Source organism: Liolophura sinensis, chromosome 1 (assembly GCF_032854445.1).
Source record: "Liolophura sinensis isolate JHLJ2023 chromosome 1, CUHK_Ljap_v2, whole genome shotgun sequence".
Taxonomy (NCBI): Eukaryota; Metazoa; Mollusca; class Polyplacophora; order Chitonida; family Chitonidae; genus Liolophura; species Liolophura sinensis.
This window is the reverse complement of record NC_088295.1, coordinates 83,704,734-83,727,462: the sequence shown is the minus strand read 5'-3', so window position 1 is coordinate 83,727,462 and position 22,729 is coordinate 83,704,734. Positions and strand designations below refer to the sequence as shown.

At 38.3% G+C, this 22,729-nt stretch overlaps 1 protein-coding gene across 4 annotated transcripts in view; it reads left to right on the top strand.

The window, feature by feature from the left end:
• Positions 1-22,729, top strand: part of LOC135461847 (uncharacterized) — a 36,555-nt gene that overhangs the window by 5,591 nt on the left and 8,235 nt on the right. The window contains exons 2-8 of one of the 4 annotated variants that reach the window (XM_064739095.1): positions 6,728-6,780; positions 14,088-14,225; positions 18,273-18,358; positions 19,252-19,363; positions 19,790-19,909; positions 20,451-20,474; positions 20,905-20,925. In XM_064739095.1, the coding sequence (XP_064595165.1) occupies positions 6,765-6,780; positions 14,088-14,225; positions 18,273-18,358; positions 19,252-19,363; positions 19,790-19,909; positions 20,451-20,474; positions 20,905-20,925 (517 nt within the window). In that variant the 5' untranslated portion in view covers positions 6,728-6,764. The remainder of the gene's footprint in view (positions 1-6,727; positions 6,781-14,087; positions 14,226-18,272; positions 18,359-19,251; positions 19,364-19,789; positions 19,910-20,450; positions 20,475-20,904; positions 20,926-22,729) is intronic. The other 3 variants (XM_064739097.1, XM_064739096.1, XM_064739098.1) reach the window with 3 other exon arrangements.

The window sequence follows — 22,729 nt, the reverse complement described above, 5'->3', positions numbered from 1 at the left end:
CATAAAACCCCAAACTACATTCATTGGTTTATTCTTCATCTTCTGCCGCAAAAGCTATTAAAACTTTTATGTGAATCAGTATCAGATCTGGAGTACAGGTATTAATTTAGCCTAATTCAGATAGGTCAGCATTTGTGGAGAGGTTAGGGAGTATCAACCTCACAAGCTGAAGACCAGATTTCAATCCTGAGTACAGGTCCACCTCTGACAATGTTTACATGTGCCATAGTGTGTGATGAAGATGTTCATCCAGGACAGGCTGTGATCTGCATTTGCCAAGTTTTGCATACATTTTGTGTCATGAAGGTGTTCGTGTACATCAAGGACTGGCTGTGATGAACTGTTTTATGTTAGCCAAGCTGTGCTTGCATGTGCTGCGATGAAGGTGTTTGTGTACATCCAGGGCTGGCTGTGGTGAACTGTTTTATGTAAGCCCAGCTGTGCGGGAATGTTTTGTGATGTACGTGTTCGGGTACATTCAGGACTGGCTGTGATGAACTGTTTTATGTTAGCCAAGCTGTGCTTGCATGTGCTGCGATGAAGGTGTTTGTGTACATCCAGGACTGGCTGTGGTGAACTGTTTTATGTTAGCCAAGCCCTGCAGGCATGTTTTGTGATGTAGGTGTTTGTGTACATCCAGGACTGGCTGTGATGAAGTGTTTTATGTTAGCCAAGCCCTGCGGGCATGTTTTGTGATGTAGGTGTTTGTGTACATCCAGGACTGGCTGTGATGAACTGTTTTATGTTAGCCAAGCTGTGCTTGCATGTGCTGCGATGAAGGTGTTTGTGTACATCCAGGACTGGCTGTGGTGAACTGTTTTATGTTAGCCAAGCCCTGCAGGCATGTTTTGTGATGAAGGTGTTTGTGTACATCCAGGACTGGCTGTGATGAAGTGTTTTATGTTAGCCAAGCCCTGCGGGCATGTTTTGTGATGTAGGTGTTCGTGATGAACTGTTTTATGTTAGCCAAGTTGTGCGTGCATGTTTTGTGATGAAGGTGTTCGTGTACATCCAGGACTGGCTGTGATGAAGTGTTTTATGTTAGCCAAGCCCTGCGGGCATGTTTTGTGATGAAGGTGTTCGTGATGAACTGTTTTATGTTAGCCAAGTTGTGCGTGCATGTTTTGTGATGAAGGTGTTCGTGTACATCCAGGACTGGCTGTGATGAAGTGTTTTATGTTAGCCAAGCTGTGCAGGCATGTTTTGTGATGTAGGTGTTCGTGATGAACTGTTTTATGTTAGCCAAGGTGTGCGTGCATGTTTTGTGATGAAGGTGTTTGTGTACATCCAGGACTGGCTGTGATGAACTGTTTTATGTTAGCCAAGCCCTGCGGGCATGTTTTGTGATGTAGGTGTTCGTGATGAACTGTTTTATGTTAGCCAAGCTGTGCGCGCATGTTTTGTGATGAAGGTGTTCGTGTACATCCAGGACTGGCTGTGATGAAGTGTTTTATGTTAGCCATGCCCTGCGGGCATGTTTTGTGATGTAGGTGTTCGTGATGAACTGTTTTATGTTAGCCAAGTTGTGCGTGCATGTTTTGTGATGAAGGTGTTCGTGATGAACTGTTTTATGTTAGCCAAGTTGTGCGTGCATGTTTTGTGATGAAGGTGTTCGTGTACATCCAGGACTGGCTGTGATGAACTGTTTTATGTTAGCCAAGCCGTGCATGCATGTTATGTAATGTTGTTCATCTACAGCTAGAACTTGTTTTGATGAACTCTTCTATGTTTTCCAAGTTGTGCATGGAAGTTTTGTGATGAAGGTATTCATCTACATCTAGGACTGGCTGCAATGAACTGTGTTACATTTGACAAGCCGTCAGTGCATGTTATGTGATGAAGATTTTCATCTATGTGTTGGATAAGCTGTGATGAACTATTTTGTGTTTGGCAAGATCTGCATACATGTTGATATGATGAAGATTTTGATCCAGTACAGGCTGTGATAGTCAAGTTGTAAATATTTACATGTTGTGGAGTGAAGGTCTTTATCTGCATGTATGATGTTGGACAGGCTCTGGTTGACTGGTTGTAATGTTTATTAGGCAGTTGTGTCCATGTGGCATCTGGCATCTTGTTTGTCTCAGACAGGCTCAGATGAACTGTCGATCAATTTAATCAATCCATGTGTACATGTTATGCGATGAAGGTGTTCATCAGGCACACATAGTGATAATCATTGGTGGTGTTCAGATCTATGGCTCAAGTATTCCTGTGTGGGATGTGACATAACTAAGCCCTGTCAGGGACGTAGGCTGTGTAAACTCTGCCTGTACCCAGCTGAACCTTTAATGATTGACTGAACTTTCCTTATATGGGCATGTTACTATGTAACTCTGACACGATGCGGTGTGGCCTCACACCGCCTCCACGGCCTCCACGTGTGTAAAGTGGCCTGCAGGCAGGTTGTACCCACTCAGCAGATTTGTAGACTGTGTGCGTATACAAGGCTGTTAACATCATATTGGCAAAACAGACCAAAGACTACAGTGAACTAAAACTAGCATACTAGTGGTACATGTACTGTATAGAAATCATTATGCGATCATCAGTCTAGTTTTAAGGTTATGTGGACATGTTAATGTCTGTACTATTTGTGTCTTATTTAATTTCACACCTTGTCATAAATTTTGTCAGTGGGCTTAAAAGTGAATGTGGGTGAATTAGACATGATAAAAAGTTTTGTAGACGGGCACACAGATTGATTTTAGTGAGCTGGTTTCTTTTTGAGAGGGGCTTCTTCATGCTGACTGCTCAGACTGGGTCAGCGCGAGTATTGAGTGGGTGGAGTGTGTCCAGTGTGTCAGCTTATGGCCATGAGTCACCCTCAGCACCTTAGCCTGTTAGTTACACCTGATTGCAGGCATTGTTACCCATCGACCCCAACTTCATGTGCATCATAGTCTTTTGCACAATCATTTCTTATTGATAAATTGTGCTCTGCACTGCACTGCACAGCATTGGGAGAGGCGTTCAGGTGACAACTTTCACCTAAGGGTCCTACCTGTGCAGGGCTCATACCTGGGAACCAGTTTTCATGAATTGAGTCACGCGGAGGGAATACTGGGGAGAGATTTAAGGCTGTGTTAATACTGGGCAGTGGGCTGTAAACGTTAAGTGTAACGATTTGTTTGTCAAAGAATTCAGCTCATGTCTAGACACCTGTAGATTTACGACTTGGGAACAAGAACTGAGTATAGAACCCAAGTATGCGGTTACCTGACCTGAGCCATTGGCTGATTTGGTGTTTTGTAACTGATGTGCCTTTTGATTCAAATAAATTACATTTAATGCATTAGGCTACATAAAGATGGGGACAGCTGCACCAGACACCACGTGTAGAGTATAGCACAGCATGTAACACTGTTCTACTCTGATGTTTTATGTGTGTCCCTATGACGTGTCATGTTGTGGGAGTTGTATCGGGGATACACTGTGATATATATCATATCCTATGTTCTATACAGCATTGTGTGGCAGTGTGTGTGCATGCAGCCTTCAGGAATGAATATTCATAAAGCTATTTACATGTGTCTTGTTACATGCAGATTTTGTAGCTCCAGTGTATACATGGATTCGGCTTGTTCATCTTGTGTGCAGCTAGATGTAAGGATGTCGCGTAAGAAATATACATGTATTAAATGAGATTTGTAATATTATCTAATTAAAAATTTTAATGTGCGTATGGGCAGTAGGTTTAACGTATTTGTTACACATATATACATGTAGAGTATCATACAATTATGTTAATAGTATTGTATGTTGATAATAGGTAACTAATACAGTAACTAATTGTGAAATCCAGGTGTGCTTTTATCCCATCTTGACATTAGTTTCAGTCCAGGAGAAATGTTAATTTACTGTATTTCTCCCGAAGTACAGTAAATAAATGAAGGCATGGTGCATGTGCAGGCCAATGTACTTGTCATCAGTTCAGTGTAAATTGAAAGTGAATCTCAGTAGTACATACTGATGTCAAAGGTCCTGGTCACTGAAAGGTTTATTTATTTATTTATTTATTTGATTGGTGTTTTACGCCGTACTCAAGAATATTTCACTTATACAACGGCGGCCAGCATTATGGTGGGTGGAAACCGGGCACAGCCCAGGGGAAAACCACGACCATCCACAGGTTGCTGGCAGACCTTCCCACTTACGGCCGGAGAGGAAGCCAGCATGAGCTGGACTTGAACTCACAGCGACCGCATTGGTGAGAGACTCCTGGGTCATTACGCTGCGAATGTGCTAAATGCATTAGTACCAATATTTTGAGCAAACCATTATTTAAAATTTCGTGAAATATAAGCTTCTCTACACTAAGGTTGTGAACTGAATGACGTTCGACAAAGATTGGTCTGAAAGTCAAGGCCATGCAGGAGTTGAAACCTTTGGGTTGAGCTTTATGGTGTCGTCAATCACAAACACCTTTACTACTTTGTATTGAAGGTTAGTAAATGGGGTTTGGACTCTAGTATGTGACATACAGTACAGGTAGTTAAAGTTATGACTTACAGGGGTAATAACCTGCTGAAACATGCTTATGATAATACATGTTCGTAATGGGTTCTCCTTTATGGACTTGGTACTACATGTAGGTTGTTGCATATTGTAGTCTGTATATGCATGTTGATGTATATGTTTGGTGTATTCACAATTTGATTCCAGTCCTTTGATTTCTACTCTCGTATCCATTTAATATGCCGTTTATATTTTTCCCAGTACAAAACTAAAGTGGCTTTTTATATTGCTGATCAACTCGATATTGATAAGAATAAATGAAAAGAAGTAGTTTGGTCAAGAAGAACAAGTGACATTATTTTGGCATGATTTGGTGTTCTCCATCATAGCATTGTGTACAGTTATCAGTTCTGTACAGACTCCGGCCCTTCAGTTTGGCTGGGCCCATTCTCTAACACTGCATCACTGTAATGCCGCTGACGCCGCCACAGAGCTGCCTGGTCAATACAGCCAGTCACAGGGTCAGATATGTGAATATCACTTCAGCTGACAAGTCACGCTTCACCGCATATCAAAAGCTGTGTATATGTACATGTAATAGCTAAGCCCAGACTCAAGGAAAACAGAATGCATTGTAATGTCCATTTCTTGGAATTCTTTATTGATCAGACAAATCCATCCAACAAACACATAAGTAGACATAACTGGTCCCATTTTCATTTTAGGAATAGAGGAATCTACTGTAAGCTCCAAGTCAAGCAAAACTTTTGTCCTAGTAGACTTCAATAAAATATTCAATATCTCGAGTGGTGAAATATAATCATGGCAACTGAAAAAGATATGATAGACTTTTCATGATGTACTATGATAATTCGTCAATGTATAAATTCCCAGTATGTACATGTATATGGTGTATAGTAGATTGCCAAAATTAGCAACAATGAAATAACAGAGTCTGTTACTGAAATACATCTAAGCTACCTGAACAGATGTTTTACCTGTAGTCAGTGTAGAATATTATATAAAGGGGTTACAGTGACCTCTATGCTGCACAGGTATTTAAGATGGTGAGAAATGTATGTCTATAAAAACATCCTCTGCATACAGAAATCCAGCAGTGTGAGGCTAACAGTAAACATAGACATCAGTGATTTACCTCACACGTACTTCTCACCATGGGGGGGAATACCACCCGAAATTTGCTGCACAAAGTGTAAACTGCCCTTCCTTCATCACCATTCTGACTAATCTGCAGTCATGAAAACAAACAAAATTTTAAAGTATGGCATTACAAAAAAGTAATACATTTAATCTACAGAAGATGTGTTTACAGTGTTGGTGGCGCAGAGTACAACCAGAGTGGAAGTGGTTTACATTTTACATATTTAACGTGTTGACCTTTAGGATAATACACATCTCATATCCTGTTCAGTGGGGGATGGATTCAACCTGGAAACTTTTCTGAGAATTATGTAGTAATATATTCTCTCAATAAGATCTGCAGGAACCAGCAGCCAGTCCAGTGGTATTAGATATGTTTATGTGAGGAAGTCATATCCTGCTTGTCTGAATTTCTCTGTTTGTCTGCTGGGACCAGAACTGTGTGTGAATTGATAGAAAGAATTGCTGGGTTATGTACCAGATTTTCATTTGTATCTTAGTCATTGCACCCATTAAACTGTTCATACATTATCAACAACATCTATTAGATCCGCTGATAAGTTTCACATAATACACATGTACTCATTACTCAATACAAGTACAAATTCTCCAGAAAATGAAAGCTTCATTTTGACTCAATATTTCAGCATTTTATTTTGCCACATGCATATGCCGTATCACGTAACATATCTTTTATTATCTTAGTGTGTACCAAGTCAGTTTAACTGCCTTGTTTTGTTTTGTTCCTACATGTATCTGTCATGATGGATTTTGATACCCTGTCTAGGCCATTGTATGTTGTTCATGCTTCTATGATCTTATGTACCCTCTGCACTGCAACTACATTGTGATTTTTCTGATAAGTGTGTATTTCCATGTACATGTAGATATGTTAAGCCTACACTTCCTAGCCCTGTATATGTTGTTGCTGTCCATTTTATATTACTCTTGATGATGGCGTAATAAAATGCTGAAATATTGAGTCAAATGAATAACTGAAGCTTTCTTTTTTTCGGAGTTACACTACCCTATATACTACACTATCAATAGCATGTATAATGTGATTTATTGAATGTTTATTTATCAGCTGAAATGTTCTGTGTTTCAGGATTAACATTTGAAGAGGTGTAGGAACAGGGAAGACAATGGCAGAGAAGGAAGGTATGGCTGATTTAATGTTTTATCTCCCCCACCCCTGACACCCCACCTCCCTTTTTTTCTCACAACCCCATCTTCTTCCCGGCAGGAATATTTCCAACAGATGTGCATTTTTCATTACCACTTGTCAAGTCTATTTCAGACATTATTTGTCAATTAAAAAAAAAAAAAAAAAAAAAAAAAAAGAAACCTTCGTCGACATGTTCCATATGTGCCCAAAACATGCCTGAGGCGATGGAATTACCTGCCCTTGTATACTGTATGTGTTCTTGATAATGAGAAAGGTCTACATGGCAGTCCCCATTTATATTTGTCTATGAGGAATGTTTTCTCTATCTTCTCTAACTGCCATGTGCTAAAAATCAAGTGGCTAGTTTTGTTGAGTTAATGAGTTTAGTGTGGTTATTGCACCAAATGTATTTTAACTGCAATTGTTTAGGAAGGGAAATACATGTAACATAAATTGAGTAAAATGGGTGCTAGTTTGAGATGTTTAAAGGTTATATTGTAAAAACATGATACAATGTATACATATTATTGTATTAGTCTTACTCCTGTAGTTTTTTTAGTATTATTAGTAGTACATTTAGTATCAATAAGAACATCTACATATATGCAAGTGTCCATGCCCAGCTCTAACTGCTTTTGGTCATTTTTAGCTAGTAACACAACACACACGTACCCTCAAACCTTTCATCTATTCTTGGAACCCATATTTTGAAATATGCTGATTGAACAATGGGGTGTAGAGAAATAATTTGCACAGTTTTCAGAAGCTTGCAAATCAATTTTGGTATCATTTTCATAATAATGGTATGCATGAATTCCACTGCAAAAAATTTCTTAGAGGTTGAAAGCTTGAAGATTTACAGTAAGCCTATATATTACCTACAGTACGTGTACACATGTATGTGGGCTGTTTGTCTGCAATATGTTAAGATGCTTGCCAGGTGTTCATCTGTTGCTAATACACAACAGCTGCTGGTTCAACTCTATCTTCAGATAGAGTTTATTTATCTGATTGTTGTTTAATCTCATATAAAAATTTGATTTATTTATTTGATTGGTGTTTTTACACCGTAATCAAAAATATTCCACTCATACGACAGCGACCAGCATTATGGTGGGAGGAAACCGGGCAGAGCCCGAGGGAAACTCACGACCATCCACAGGTTTCAGCCAGACCTTGCCACGTACTTCTGGAGAGGAAGCCAGCATGAGCTGGAGTCATATAAAAATTTTTTACTTATGATACATTGGTGTTGAACAGTATTAATAATGGTGGAAGACAAGTGAATTTTAGTTAGACTGCAGAAATGGCCATACAAGCATTGTGGACCACTTGAGTTGATGCCAAGGCCCCAGGAACAGTGGGAGAGATTGAACTACAAACATCTCATCCATGGCCGGGATTGAACCTCCACCTTGTATGTAGTAATGATTGACAGACAAGCATCTTAACCACTCAGCCCTGATCTGCTTTTGTGTCAATAGGTGGTCAGCAGGGCTGGAAAGGCTGTTGTTGTGGCCTTACACAAAGTTCAGATGTTGGGGATCATTTGCCTTCCACGAACATGACCTATAGATATGTACACCTGGCCTGTAAATAACTTTTCAAGGTGTGGCTGACTAGATTATTTTTAAGAATCACTGTGTTATTTACAGGTACCACTTACTTTGTATGCAACACAGTTGCTGACACATACATGAACTGTACCCATTTTTGTTGCCATCTATCACACACTGAAGGTTACAACAGATGGCGCAGCATCATAACACTGGTTGAACTTAAAAGGCACAGGGGTCAGGGGTCAAAACAATTCAGGCTGATTAACACTTTGTTTAAATGTTAGGTGTAACTGTGGAATGAGAGCATGTATGTGTATATTTGTGTAGTTTATTATTTATACACCCTGTGTACATTTAGGTCATAATGTATTAATACATCAGCCAAAATTAGGCGGCACTGCATTAGGGTTAAAGACAGACGTGACTAAAAAAAAAACCAAAAAACAATACAGATGAAAAAGTGGCCTGTCAGGACTGTGTCAGAGCACTTTGTGGCTGGTGTGTAGATTACATCTATTTCCTCTGGTTTAGTAATGACAGCGTTTACCAGGGTCCGCAAGCATTCCTCTGCCATGTAATTCTCAGCCTCTGAGCTGCATGAACTAGCAATCGCCATGACAATCATCCTATATGTGGTTGGTAACAGCATCAATTATGCTGTCATAAAGGCCATGTCGGGTATCAGATCTGGATAGAGTTTGTTGAGAGATGGGATAGTGTTTATGCTGTGTAGGGTTTTACTGACTTACTCATGCTCCTATGATATCAGCAGAGATTTATGCATGTACTGGACATACTTGTATACCTTATGATCTAGTACCTACTAATAGATGGGAATGTTGTAGAGTATAAATTCATTGCAGGCTCTGAAGTGGTCTCCTATGTAGGCTTTCAACAATATACAAACTTTAAGTTCAGTGTAACCCAAGCACTACATACATGTACATACATTCTGTACATATTGTATGGAACACAAGGAGCATAATGTAGGTTAAGTGTGTACTCATGTTTGCATACATACATTGTTGTGGGGAATACCTGTACATAGCTCTTTGTTAAAACATTTGTGTTTGCTTTATTACATCTACATGTATTCTTTTAATTAAAATCATTTTCTGGCTTGAATACATGTAGGTATTTGTTTTATTCACATTCCTGTTATATTTTTCATGAAATATAAAATTTAGGCTTGTAATTTACACATACAAAGCAAGTACTGATTGCTGAAATAGCACTGTCTGATCTGTCCACATTCACAAAAATGCAGTAAGTTTACAGTTTATAATATACCAATCTTTCTACCACATGATTTTACATTACAAGATTGATTGTGTTTCGTTTTTTATTCAATTTACTTACTCAGGGGTATTTCTCTTACAAGAGGTTGGCCAGCATTATGGTGGAAGGAAGATTGATGCATTATATGAATAATACTAATTTCTTTATTGCAGAGTTTAAAAATATTCAAATACATATTCGAGGAGAGAAATTCAATCTGTAAGATATATTGCATGAGTGTGAGTTGAATTTGAAAATTGTGCGACGTACATTGTATAGTCAGTGATGTTTTGATGAGGTTGATACTATTCATGGAGTCACTTAGTGTGTGCTTAGTGCACTTCAAAGGAAGTGCTGGAAGGAGGTAGGGAAATAGTAAAGCAGGCTGTAGTCACCTGCTGCTCTGTAGGATACCCCTGTGGATAGGAACAGAGACGGACATTGTATAAAGTGGTTTGAATGTACTATATGAAAGGCAAAATGCAGTTTAGTGTTGGTGAAAACACTTTAATGTCCCAGCTATCTCTGGTATATCCACATGTTTATGGTCATGATTAAGTGTGTCATCAAGGTACAAACACGTCTGATGTTCAGGTACTACAAGTTACAGACAACTGCTGTCCTTGATGAACTTTCATCTTCATGTAAACATATAGCTCTCTTACATAAATGTTTAGATATATTAATTTATTGTGGGGTTTGGGGAGATCCGTCGCCTTTGGGTTGTCGTTTTAGCGCAGCACAGTGGCTTAGAAGCCTCTTACCAATGCAGTTGCTATGAGTTCAAGTCCAGCTCATGGTGGCTTCCTCTCTGATTGTACCAACGTAGGTCTGCCATACCTTCCAGCAACCTGCAGAGGGTCGTGGGTTTCGCCCCTTCGCCATAAATCTGGCTGCCGTTTACGTCAGATATACTCGAGTGCAGCATAAAACTCCAAATGTAATAAATAAATAAATATATATTTCCCCGGATGTGCTAAAGGTTTTGAAGAAGGTTTGTGAAGTTGTCGTGTAAGACCATTGTGCAAGCATTAGTGCACAATTTAAATTTCCTATGATACTTCCTGGGTAAGGAGACTATTCAAGATGACACCCATTTCAGTTCAGATTTAAAACTGGTGTGTGATAATGTGCGGTGACATGCAGTCACAGCATAAATTCTTTGACCCACTTGCACAGATAAAGTGTACATCAACATCAGTCATCCACTGCGTCAGTGCAGTCATATTCACCCATTGCTATCATATGACAATGACAGACACGGACATTTTTACTTTCACATCACAGCATTGTGATGTCAGTACTTACGGCTGTATGTTGTGCACACATCTGTTATGCGTTGTGAAGCCTCTCCAGGTTCAGAGCCTGTCGCTCATTGTGGCAGCAATGTGACCAGGCTCATGTATTTGTTGGCATAAACCTAACTGTTAGAACACTTAGTCTTGACCCTTTCATTTTTCACATGTATTGGTAGTGTTTTGTATATGTCTGGCACTATAAATCAGAGCCTGATTTGCTACACCCATAAACCTGGCCACTGACACTTGAAATAGCATTACTTGTAATACACAGTAACATAAAAATAAAAGGGATTCCCATTGGCTCAGTGGACTAAGGTGTCTCTCAGAAGACCAGTGGTCCTTGAGCATTTAATCTAATTCTGGCTGGATGGAATGAAGCATTTAGGTAAGGAGGTCTTTCACCTTTTAAGATGCAGTGGTTTCTCCTATGGGCTATGTATGACTGGCACACATAAGCTACATATCATACACGAATAGTACATGAATAAAACAATACATTCATGTACTATCACTCTTGTACTTTTAGGAATCTGTAAAATTGTAAGTAAAAGATCACCGTCATGAAGTTCGTATTTTGTCAGACAGTTCACTGTTATAGTAATTAGGAAGAGTGCATGCGAGTATTTCAGCATCTGGATATGTTTAAAATGTTAACATGATGATTAGAATTAAAGATATGATGAAGTAAATTTAAGGTGTAATCACTTCAGGGGAATGCATAATGACATTCTCTATATTCATGCATTCACATGGAGGAATAAACACCTGTTTGGAATCATTTGGGTCCGGAGATAATATCAGTGCTCTAAATGTGCTTTGATAAGGCCTTCAGTTGCTAATGATAGTTTGGCAGACCATTTGCAGAGTGTGGTTTATTCATACTGTAGAGTGGCCGTGCCAATGCAACTGACAAGTTAGAACAGACCTGTCTGACCCATACAGTGAGATCTGTGCAACCAATCAATGTTGCCAAGGTGATCGGACTCAAGTTGATTATATAATGACCATGCAGGCTTTGTTTTGATGGTGGTGGCAGCGCTTACGGAATCAAGAAACGGATTGTAATGAGAAAATAGATTCTGCTTAGATCTGTACCTCATTCACAGACAATGCTTTGATTGACCCTTGTCTGCACCCTGTGTTGGTTTCATGAAGAATCTAGGTGTAAATATAGTTTTTGGAGGCATATGCAAATGGCTTCTGGGTAATCAACAACTGACCACTTAGTTTATCTCTAGCATCAAAGAGCTCTGAAGCCCTTGGGTAGATAACTCATTATGGTTCAGCAAGGAACCTCAGTCAATTTATCTGGTGTAATAAAGAGTGTTATTGATAGCATTTCCTGATGTACATGTAATTAGGACAACATGCAATCATTACTCATTCAAATCGACAGAAATTCTGCTCAATTACACTGGCTATCAGATGAAGGACAGTCATATTGCTGTGTTTATCAGCTTTTCTGACATATGCATATATATCAACACGGTTGCTGTCGGGACGAGAATTTTGGATGAGGACATCCATGTCGTCATGTCTCTGATTTATGTGTCCATCTTTGATTACTTTTACAGTTCTGCCTCATTTATTTACATAGGTTGAGAAATACTGTTGCATCATGATCGTGCATAACCAAGTTTAATATGTCAAACAAATTGACTTGAGATTACCAACTTGATGTTTAGTGTATCAAGGGAATTGATGAAAGAATTGATCGCAGTATGTTTCCTAACTGTCATCTAAGTAGCTTGTGTCTAATTTCAAGGTTTTCCTGTCACATGTACGACTTGATGTTGTGGAATCAGTTTGATATTCATGTAACTAGCTAGTGTAAAGAGGGTACCAAATTGTAATTTTTTGAGATGCTAATTATATACATGAATTTACCGGTTTAAACCTTTTTGATACTTAATTACTACCTCACTATCTGTGAAAAGCCTGTTGCTTAACCCTGTACTTAAAAACTGTTCACATATGCGCATGTCAGTTTTAGGAGGGGAGGAAGCCAGAGTAAACCATCAACCCTTGGCAAGTAACTGCCAAACTTTGCCACATCTGTCATATTTGCAGAAGGCACTGGCAACTGTACATGTAAATGATCTCCAGCAGCTTTCATGAAAGACAACACATGATGTATCTTTAGGAATTCTGAAAACTTTATTTATCAGAAACGTGAAAAGCCAGTTTCTGCACACCTACTTGTATAAGTTGGAAAATTGTATTTATGATTTACTAGTTCAGTGTGTGTACTTCAGTTATTATGACTGTGAAACATGGCATTGGGGATTTTGAACACGTTAAGTTTTCCAACATTAGGATATATGTTACTTCCGTTACACTATCTCGGCACCAACACTCATTTGGAATTACACTCGACAAATAATGAGCGTTAACAGGAAATTCATGAAATAGCTTTAATAGTTTGATGCACAAGTATGTACATGTACTTTTTGCAGACAATGGAATGAACAAGGACATATATGTATATATGTTATTAATGACTAAGGTGGGATATGTATTGTGGTTAATGCAGGCAGATGCATCAGCTCACACCGAGTTATCTCATACCTGGCCCTTACAAATCTGTTTTTTTCCAATTTGTGTGTAGTTTAACGGAAACACGATAGACCTACATGTACCAGCAGGATATGATAAAAAATTGAATTGTGTCAGAATTTTACCTTTATAGTAAGCATTTGCAAAGAAAAGCTTAGCAGCAAATTTATACTATAATAAAAGACAGCTTTGCTGTCCCAAGGAATGGTGTCTTGAGCATGTTGTCTTTGTCAGGCTGGTCCATATTTTAGCTTCGAATTGTTTTCTGACATTACTGACAAATTGTGAAAAAAGGAGAGTAACTCCAGTGAAGAAACATGCAGAAATATACTGTACAGTGTGTTTGTATTCCAAACATTTAACAGAAATCAACTGGGGAAAAAATTATCAACAGGAAAAACACATGTACAGTACTGGTAAGTGCGAGAGCGGACAACTCTACACTGTTTGGACAACAAATCCATATGCAGAAGAATGTTTAACTTTAAAACAGCCATTTAAGATGATATTTTGCTCAAATAAATGTACATGTTTGTACAAGAGATACCAGTAGTGGATTATCTGAGTATAACATTTTACATCCTTTAATTTTGCTCCTACTTACAGAAGTTGTGATGACCCCATCCAAGAAGGGGAAAGCAACACATATTAAGATAGAGAGGGTGAAGAAATTAAACCTGGATAAAGTGGCCCATGTGGCTGGGGGACAGCACAAGGGACTGGTGATCAACAAGGAAGCGCATGGTAAGTGCTTACATCTACCTCGATTCACTTCTTATCATACCCAGAAGTATGCAGTTTAACTGTTGAAGTACTGTAGATGTCTGTAGCTTAGATCAGACATTGTTATAGTGACCAATTACATGTTACAGCTCCTGGCATTAGGAGTTGGTCATTTTTGTTTAACATTTGTTAATTTTCTTCTGGGAAACATGAGTTTTTTTGTCCCAGTTGTGTGTGTGAAAGAAAGTATGAGTAGCGCTTTAAGTCAATTTGGCTTATTATGCATTGAAGCAGTGGTGTTTGTGATTGTGGAATAAGGTTAGTTTTTATCTTAATGTCAATGTTGTTCTCCACTTGTCCTGGTTTCTCATTAACCATTCACCCATCCATACACCTTACATATCCCCTCAAACACCTTACATATCCCCTCAGGCACCTTACATATCCCCTCAAACACCTTACCCATCCCACCGAACACCTTACCCATCCCCTCAAACACCTTACCCATCCCCTCAAACACCTTACCCATCCCCTTAAACACCTTACCCATCCCCTCAAACACCTTAAATATCCGGTCAAACCCCTTACCCATCCCCTCAAACACCTTATATATCCCCTCAAATGCCTTACCCATCCCCTCAAACACCTTACATATCCCCTCAAACATCTACACATCTGTTACTCTCTTCATTGTAATGTTACATATAACACTCTGGTGTCCATTACATGTATGTGTAACTAAACATTTTACCAGGTTTTAAAAATTTTTTAAAAAAGTTATCCTTTCTGAAGATAGCTGTATTATTTTTTTTTTTCTTCCCCATGTAACATGATAAAATCCCAGTCTTCAGGATCTTTTGTTTGGGGTTTCCTCATTCAGGCAGACTGCTACATGTAAATGGTGTTCTTTGTCTACATTGACTATTTCAGTATGTCAGGAGGGCTTAATATGTTGTAGTGGTCTTTCCCTAGATCATTTCACTCAAGGTATGCTTTATCTAGGCCACTTCTCTCAAGGCACGATTTATCTAGGTCACTTCTCTTGGGCTTTTCTGAATCTAGGCCGCTTCTCTTGGGGTTTTCTCTATCTGGGCCATTTCCCTTTGGGTTTTCTTTATGTCGGACACTTCCCTTGGGGTTTTCTTTATCTAGGCCACTTCCCTCGGGGTGTTCTTTATCTGGGCCACTCCTCTTGAGGTTTTTTTTATCGAGGTAACTTTTTAGGCGTATTCTTTATGGGATGCCTTTATCTAGGTTACTTCTCTTAGTGTGTTCTCTGTGGGTGTTATGCATTTAGGTCACTCTGTGGGGTGTTCATTTTATGGGTTAGATCAGTTATTTAGCTGGTACTTCCAAAACTTAAGGTAAAAGAAAGTTAAAATATGAAGTAAGGTTCGTCATACAGACAACTGAAAACTGTGTGTAAAAATACTTTAATTTACTTTTTCAGACTTTTTTTTAGAATGCTGAAAGCCATTCAAATATTTGGATACTGTAGTGGGCTTTATGAGTCGCACTGACGGTATCTATAAACTCTGACGTTACATCACCTTTTTTCCTGATGTTTTCCAGAAGGAAGGAATTTTTGGGAACAGTATTTCAGTAATCTTTTAAAAAGAGGGTAAAATAGTTATTCCAACATTCAGAGTTGCGATTAGAGTTGAAAGAACTTCCTGTGGCATCAGAGTTTCTAAACTCTAATACTACGGTCCATAAAGCCCACCTTAGAATTCAAATGTTTGAGCGCCTTTAACTCTTTGCACAAAAGTCTGAAAAAATACATGAAAGCATATTTATGCCTAGTTTGAAGTGCTCTTTTTAGTGATGCCTACTTCGATTTTTTGAGGTCTTTTCCTGTAAACAAAGAGTAAGCATCCAGCTTTTTGGCCTTCTTCCTTGGCCATGTCTCACCACAATAGAGCTGGAATATAGCAGCAGACTTGGCATTAAGCCATAAGCATGCATTCCTTGTACATAATACTTGATACGGTATAAAGGTACGTGTAACATTGCCTTCTGTATGTACATGGAATGGGTAGTTCATGATGTTTTACCTTACATTGCATGAATGAATCCATCCAGATACACACTTCGCTACTGTATTTACATCTTCATGTAGCATTTTTCAAGTGACACCTTTTAAGTGATTCTGATTGATTCACCCACGTTGTATGTCCACATAAGAGTTTATGGGAAGGTTTGATTTCTTTCTTATCAGAAAAAACTCAAGTGTTGCCATCAAAGGTATCATTTTAAAGCCTTTTAGTGCATCTGGAAGTGCAATTTTACATACCAGACTTAAGGACAAATGGTATACAGCACTTTAATTTAATACATTAGGGCATTTTTACTCCTTATGAGCATAGTCCGTGTATGAAAATGTTTGTTTCCTGTCTAGACTTACATGTAAAATAACTTGTAAAGTGGGTCAGCTTAGATAGCAGGTTTTAAGTCGCAAAACAAATTTCAGTTGTATAAATTACAGACCAGAGGGTTTGCCCTTTATATATGTACATGCATAAGTGAATAGTAGGCTACAAGGGTTGTTAATGTACATATCTAGATATAGGCTTCCCCTTTGTGTGGTGCATTCAGTACAGGAATACCCAGGGATGAATTGAAGATGGGCTGTAACTACTGACAGTGAGCCCCCAGAGCTTTGGTTCACTGAACCACCCCTCAGCCAAACATGCCAAACAGTGGCTGGAAGTGGAGGCTTCAAGCGGATGACTGTCTGCCCAGCCTGGCTGATTGGTTTTCCTCTCAGCTTATTGATTATCTTGAGAGTTAAGAGTCATTTTGACCTGGTCATTGTTTCGTGCAGTCTCAGCCTTTACAAACACTACACATTTGCAGTCTTAGAAAGAGAAACGTGTTAAAGCTGTGTGGGTGGAAAGGCATGTGTATCAAGCTTTACTGCAATAAAACATACATATACCCATGCACTTGCTAATTACAAATGACTGAGTATTTGGGGATTTGTTACATAAGGCAGTTTGCCAATTCAATACCTCAGAGGCAGATTGCATTCATATTGTTTCCATCAAAGCTTTGTTTTGCTTATCAAGACGGGAAACAATTTGGCATCCAGACAGAGATGTTCTGAAAAACTGCCTGATGTTATCAGACTCGTATATCATGCCGGTCTGGACAGTATGCATTGATTGTGCGATGAATATGTGGATAACAGATCCATAACTCATGATCAAATAGTGAAGAGAAAATAAAGACGTTGATGAAGATGTATTTAGGAGTGGCTACATAATCTTGTAATAGTATAGTGAGACAAAGCTCTAGAAATGGTTATAGCATCGGCCTCGAAGTCGGAAGACCTCAGGATCAAATCCGGGTCGGGCCATCCCAAAACTTTAAAATAGACTTGATGTTGCCTCGCTTGGCCCTTGTCAGTGAGAGGTTAGAGCAAAGAGACTGGACTGGTTAGCCCCGTGTCAGTATGTGAGTGGGTGGGGTGTCATGTCTGGTGCCTTTGGCATGATGCTTCAGTGGTGGCAGCACTTCGGCTGCATGGACTCACCGTGCCACAAGTAGACACAATATATGTACATACAACTTATGATTCCTCATTTTCATATAACTGAAAAATCGTTACATACGTCCTCAAGCCGTACATACATATACATCCAAAGCTCTAGAGAAAGCTCTGGTGCATAAGGCTTGAGAAATGACCATTACTTACACTTGTTTATACTGAGTCCATGTTGGTTGAGCAAATTCATTGTGTACATGGTTTTTACTGAAAAATTTACAAGGATAAGGATTGGATTCTTTTTTAAGCCTCCATCTCCAAATTTGAAGTTTCTTTTTATTGTTCATTGTACATGTTTCTGATATTTTTGACAAACATTGCTGTCTTTTCACAGTTTGTGTGTTACAGTAGTTCTCAAGCATAAAGGCACTGTTATTGTTCTTTTGAATACCCTGCGTGTAGCGTTGTTCAAAGCAATAAGTACCTCTAACAGTTGTTATTGCCTAAGTGAATATCACCGTCCTATACTTCATTAAAACAGCAATATAATACTTGACCGTTTGTCTCCTGGTGATTTGCAGAAGATGATCCTACATTGGAGAAACCTCAACTACAGCTGGGATTTATTTGCTTCCTTGTGGATCAGAAAACAGGCGGACATGCTGTGGTAAGATGTCTAAACACACTTTCTGTTTAATACTGGCCTGTAGTAGGCGGGGTGTAACCCAGCCCTGGTATTTGTGACATTGTCAGATTATAAGAAAGTGTATGTGTTAGCAGATTGTGCACAATTGCTTCATGAGTCAGGGTATGTTAAACTGTTACAAATGTTACTCTTGTATATTATGATATTACACAACACAATACGCATGTTATGTATGTACATCTAGAGTGTGTTGGATTGTTTCATGCAAAACAGATGACATCTGTATAAATGCTGTTTCAAGCTTGCTAAGAGATACACGCACTTGTAGAATTTGGCTTGAGGTCATTACTGAAGCACATATACCAGTTATATGTACTTATGTGTAATGTACTCCGCCCTAGGTGGGAAAGTTTCCAGCAACCTGCGGATGGTCGTGGGTTTCCCCCAGCCTCTCCACCGTTTCCCCTAGCCTCTCCACAGTTTCCCCCAGCCTCTCCATGGTTTCTTCCCACCATAATGCTGGCCACCGTCGCACAAGTGCAATATTCTTGAGTACAACGTAAAACACCAGTCAGATAAATAAATGTGTGGAATGTTTATGTTCAAATTCATATCTGTATGGGGAAAACAGCATCATTATGTTTTGTGTTTACTTTCTTTTGACCTTTGATTTGCACAATTATTCATGTATGAAAAAAAATAAATTGAGTTAAATAAGGATGGTGTTGATAAGGACTTGTTTTCAACAATTACATGTAGGTGGAACTCTTTAAGGCTCCAATTAAATCATATATGCTGTGCACCATATTTTCAATAACGGGAAATTTTCAGAACAGGAGATAGTTGTATAGATTTGAATTCTGTGACTGTATTTCCAGAAGAAAAGTACTGAGGTGACATTATTTTCCTTTCAGGAAAGTCGGAAGCTCAAATTCTGGTACAGGGATGACACAGAATATCTAGACCAAGTAACCACAGCTTACGAGTTCTTCAAAGAACTGGTCAAACCCGAGAATTTTCCTAGAGGTAAAAAACTTACTTTTTGGATTCTACTTAACTGATCACTAAATGTTTAGCAACATTATGATTACATCTAGAGCTTTGTGGGAATCATACAGCTGATTCTGAAAAATACAAAATTTCTGTGGATTTTTTGTTTCTAAATTCTGATACTTGCGTAAGGTTTATGATGGAAGTGTTGTAGCTTTTCTAGATAACTTTTAACACTTTGAGGGACAATATGACCACGAATGTCTTGTGTTTTAATGTTCAGTTCACAGCAGTGGTTAATCAGATATCTGGTGAACAGTGCTGAGTTTCTCTTCGTCTCTACTTGTGCTTGATCATAAACGTGAAATATTCTTGAGCAGTCAGATAAATAATTTGATAATAGTAATTAATAATAAATGATTATGGAAGTAGCCTGCTATGTTTTGGTTGTTTAATTTTCAGACTATGTAGGATTTATCAAGAAATGTATGAAACAGATGCAGGATGAGAAATATCACCATGCCAGGAAGGTAGATGTGGAATTGGAACAGCTGTCTGATGAGGAGGCACCGTTGAGTCCAGGTGAGATTCTTTAAGTATTCTCGGTTGCTTTGACTTTTTCTTGTGACAGATAGGGACTTCAGTTGAATATTTGTCATTCTTGAGAAATTTGAGGCATTATATGAGTAAGTTGTGCAGACATTTACAGCCACAGCTTTAGTTCTCTCCTTTGTCATCATTTTGTGGGATACAACATTATTTTTGGTTTACAGTATGGTACATGGCTTTTAACTCAGGTAGCATCATTGATGTACAACACAATTGGTCAAATCTGTGTGAATATAGTCCAGTATATATGCATGATGCTATAGTTACATTGTGGTAATTATATGCAATAGTGGAATGCCATCTAGAACGTAGAGGCATATTAAACTAATGTGTCCCTCCATGCTGTAGTGCAGGGATATTCAATTGCAAAGACTGCTTTTGGCATCTTGAATATCACATATTATAGTCACATTACTTATTTGACTAAGTGTTATAGGTCATATTTTTAGCATTAGTTGTGTTTTCCTTAAAAAAGCAGAAATTCATATACTTAGACCATAACTTGTAATTTTAGGTGGCAAAATTGTTATTGAACTAGGTATGTTGGATGTTGCTTTAATTACCTGATCTGTTCAGTTTCAGTTTATAATTAAAGGAATAATGGCAGGATCACTCTTGTTAAAAATACTGGAAGAAAAGAATTTGTTTATGGGAAATTTTGTTGTTTTTGTTTATCCAAACATTTATGTCTTGGATACATATCATCTGCCATGATTTCTATTGTTCTATAAACTCCAGTTGAAGTTGAACAGCTTTGTTGCCAGGTAAAATACAATTTTAAAGGCTTGAGTGAAGCGAGAAAGTTATCATTCATTTCATAAATATGGCTCAAGTGTTCTTTGCGTTAAAATTTGCAGTTGCTTGTGTTTATTGCGAGATTATCAGAGGAGCTTTGTTAAGATTTATGCTGTAAGCAATTACCTTGTAGTATTTTAACACTAACCTGTGTTTGTTACTGCCTTCTGAAGGGTTAGAGGCGGATTATTATGGTAAGTGAGGAGCGCATTGGTTGATGTTTCAGTGTGTTGATCACATCGTTTCCCCCACTCCTTGGCACCCTCACATTCTGGGGCTGCATGAACCAATGTATTGTGGTGAAAAATGTCTGATTTTTGGTTGATCTCTTGGTCTTTTTCATTGTTTGTTTTCCCATGTTTTACTACCCTGGGTTTCATTGGTGTTTCTATTGTGTTTGTGCTTCTCATTGATTTATGAGTAAATTTAATATTTGTCATGCAGTGGAAAGGTTATTCATGTCGGTATGATACATGTACATACTTATGCAAATGAGGAATTTACATAGCAGACTTATAAATATAGCTAGTACCTAAAAATTCATAGTTTGACTTAATTGTTACCTACCTTTTAGTGCAATCAAGTAAAGGGTTCAGGTGGGTCATTCTGAATAAAACAATAGATTACATAGTAAATTTTCTTGTCTTGGGCATGTTAAAGGTGGGTGAAACAGAGACTGTACAAGGTGATACACCACACCTGTCTTGACATGTTCTGATATTTACCCTTGCACATATTGTTTGCATGAGAAATTTGTCATGAAAAGTTGTGATTTATATGTACTGAATGAACACTGTTGCTGTATGCATGTGTCATAGTTAAATTCAGGTTTACAGAAATTGTAGATTTTAGGAACACAATTTTGGACATGCACATATATGGGCTAAATTTGATAATCTATGTAAGCTGAAGGGTGACACTGAAAACCTTAAATTTCATACTCATTTACTGGCAATTTTATCCTAGGAGGTCTGTCTAGTACCGGACAATACCTGCTGAAAACAGCTGTTAAACCAGTTAAATTAAACTGTTCTTTAGCAGATTACAGATGATTGGTATAGTACACTTTCACAGTATAGTTTAGCTTTTCAGTAAAAGGTTGAACAAGTACCGTGTACATGTAGTAGTTGCAGATTTTGTCTAGGAAGTGTTTGAATTCCCTAATTCTTCAGCCATTTACTTTCACTTTAGCAACCAATATTTTGAAACATTTTTAGAGAACTATGGGACATAGAGAAACAGGTTTATGAAGCTTGTATCTTTTTTAATCATTTTTATTGTGATTTTCATAATAATTGTATGCATAAATTCTACTGAAAAAAGTGCTTTAGTGGTTGAAGTACATCAGTCTAGTACAGTACATCTAGTCCTAAAATGTCATAAAGGAAAATGTAGGTCAAGTTATGATGGCCACTTTGGCTTGTAGTTGACTGTAAATGTATTTCCTGCTGAGTAATCACATTGTAAACAGTTATCCGTCAGTAGCAGAAACAGGATGAGTGTTTACCTTATCTCTCTACATCCCCCCCCCCCCCCCACCTTCCCACTTCCTCACCAATAGGTTCACACTGCACTACCAGTACTGGGTTCTCTTACATACTCCATCTTATCACTGGTCACTCATGTTTGCTCACCATTATGCTCTGTTTATCCTAGTATCTAGGATAACCTGGTGTCACCTATTATCTACAACACCACTTGGAATGGATGTATTTCTTTTGAAATTGTTTGGGTTAGTTTCTTCTGGTTATTTCCCCTGTCAACACAAATAATAATTTCAGACTGTTTGTGAACCATCAGACAGTGTCAGTCATTATTTACATAAACCTGACTGGATATATTTTCTTCCCTGTCGTTGATTGTTTTCCCTGACTCATTCAATCATACATTAGGTGTGCTCTCAAAATAGCATACGTAATTGTAATGGATTGCAGTAAAGAATTAATTAATGCCACACTTGTAGACAAAACTTTCAAACTCTGGCAGAAAGCATAATTT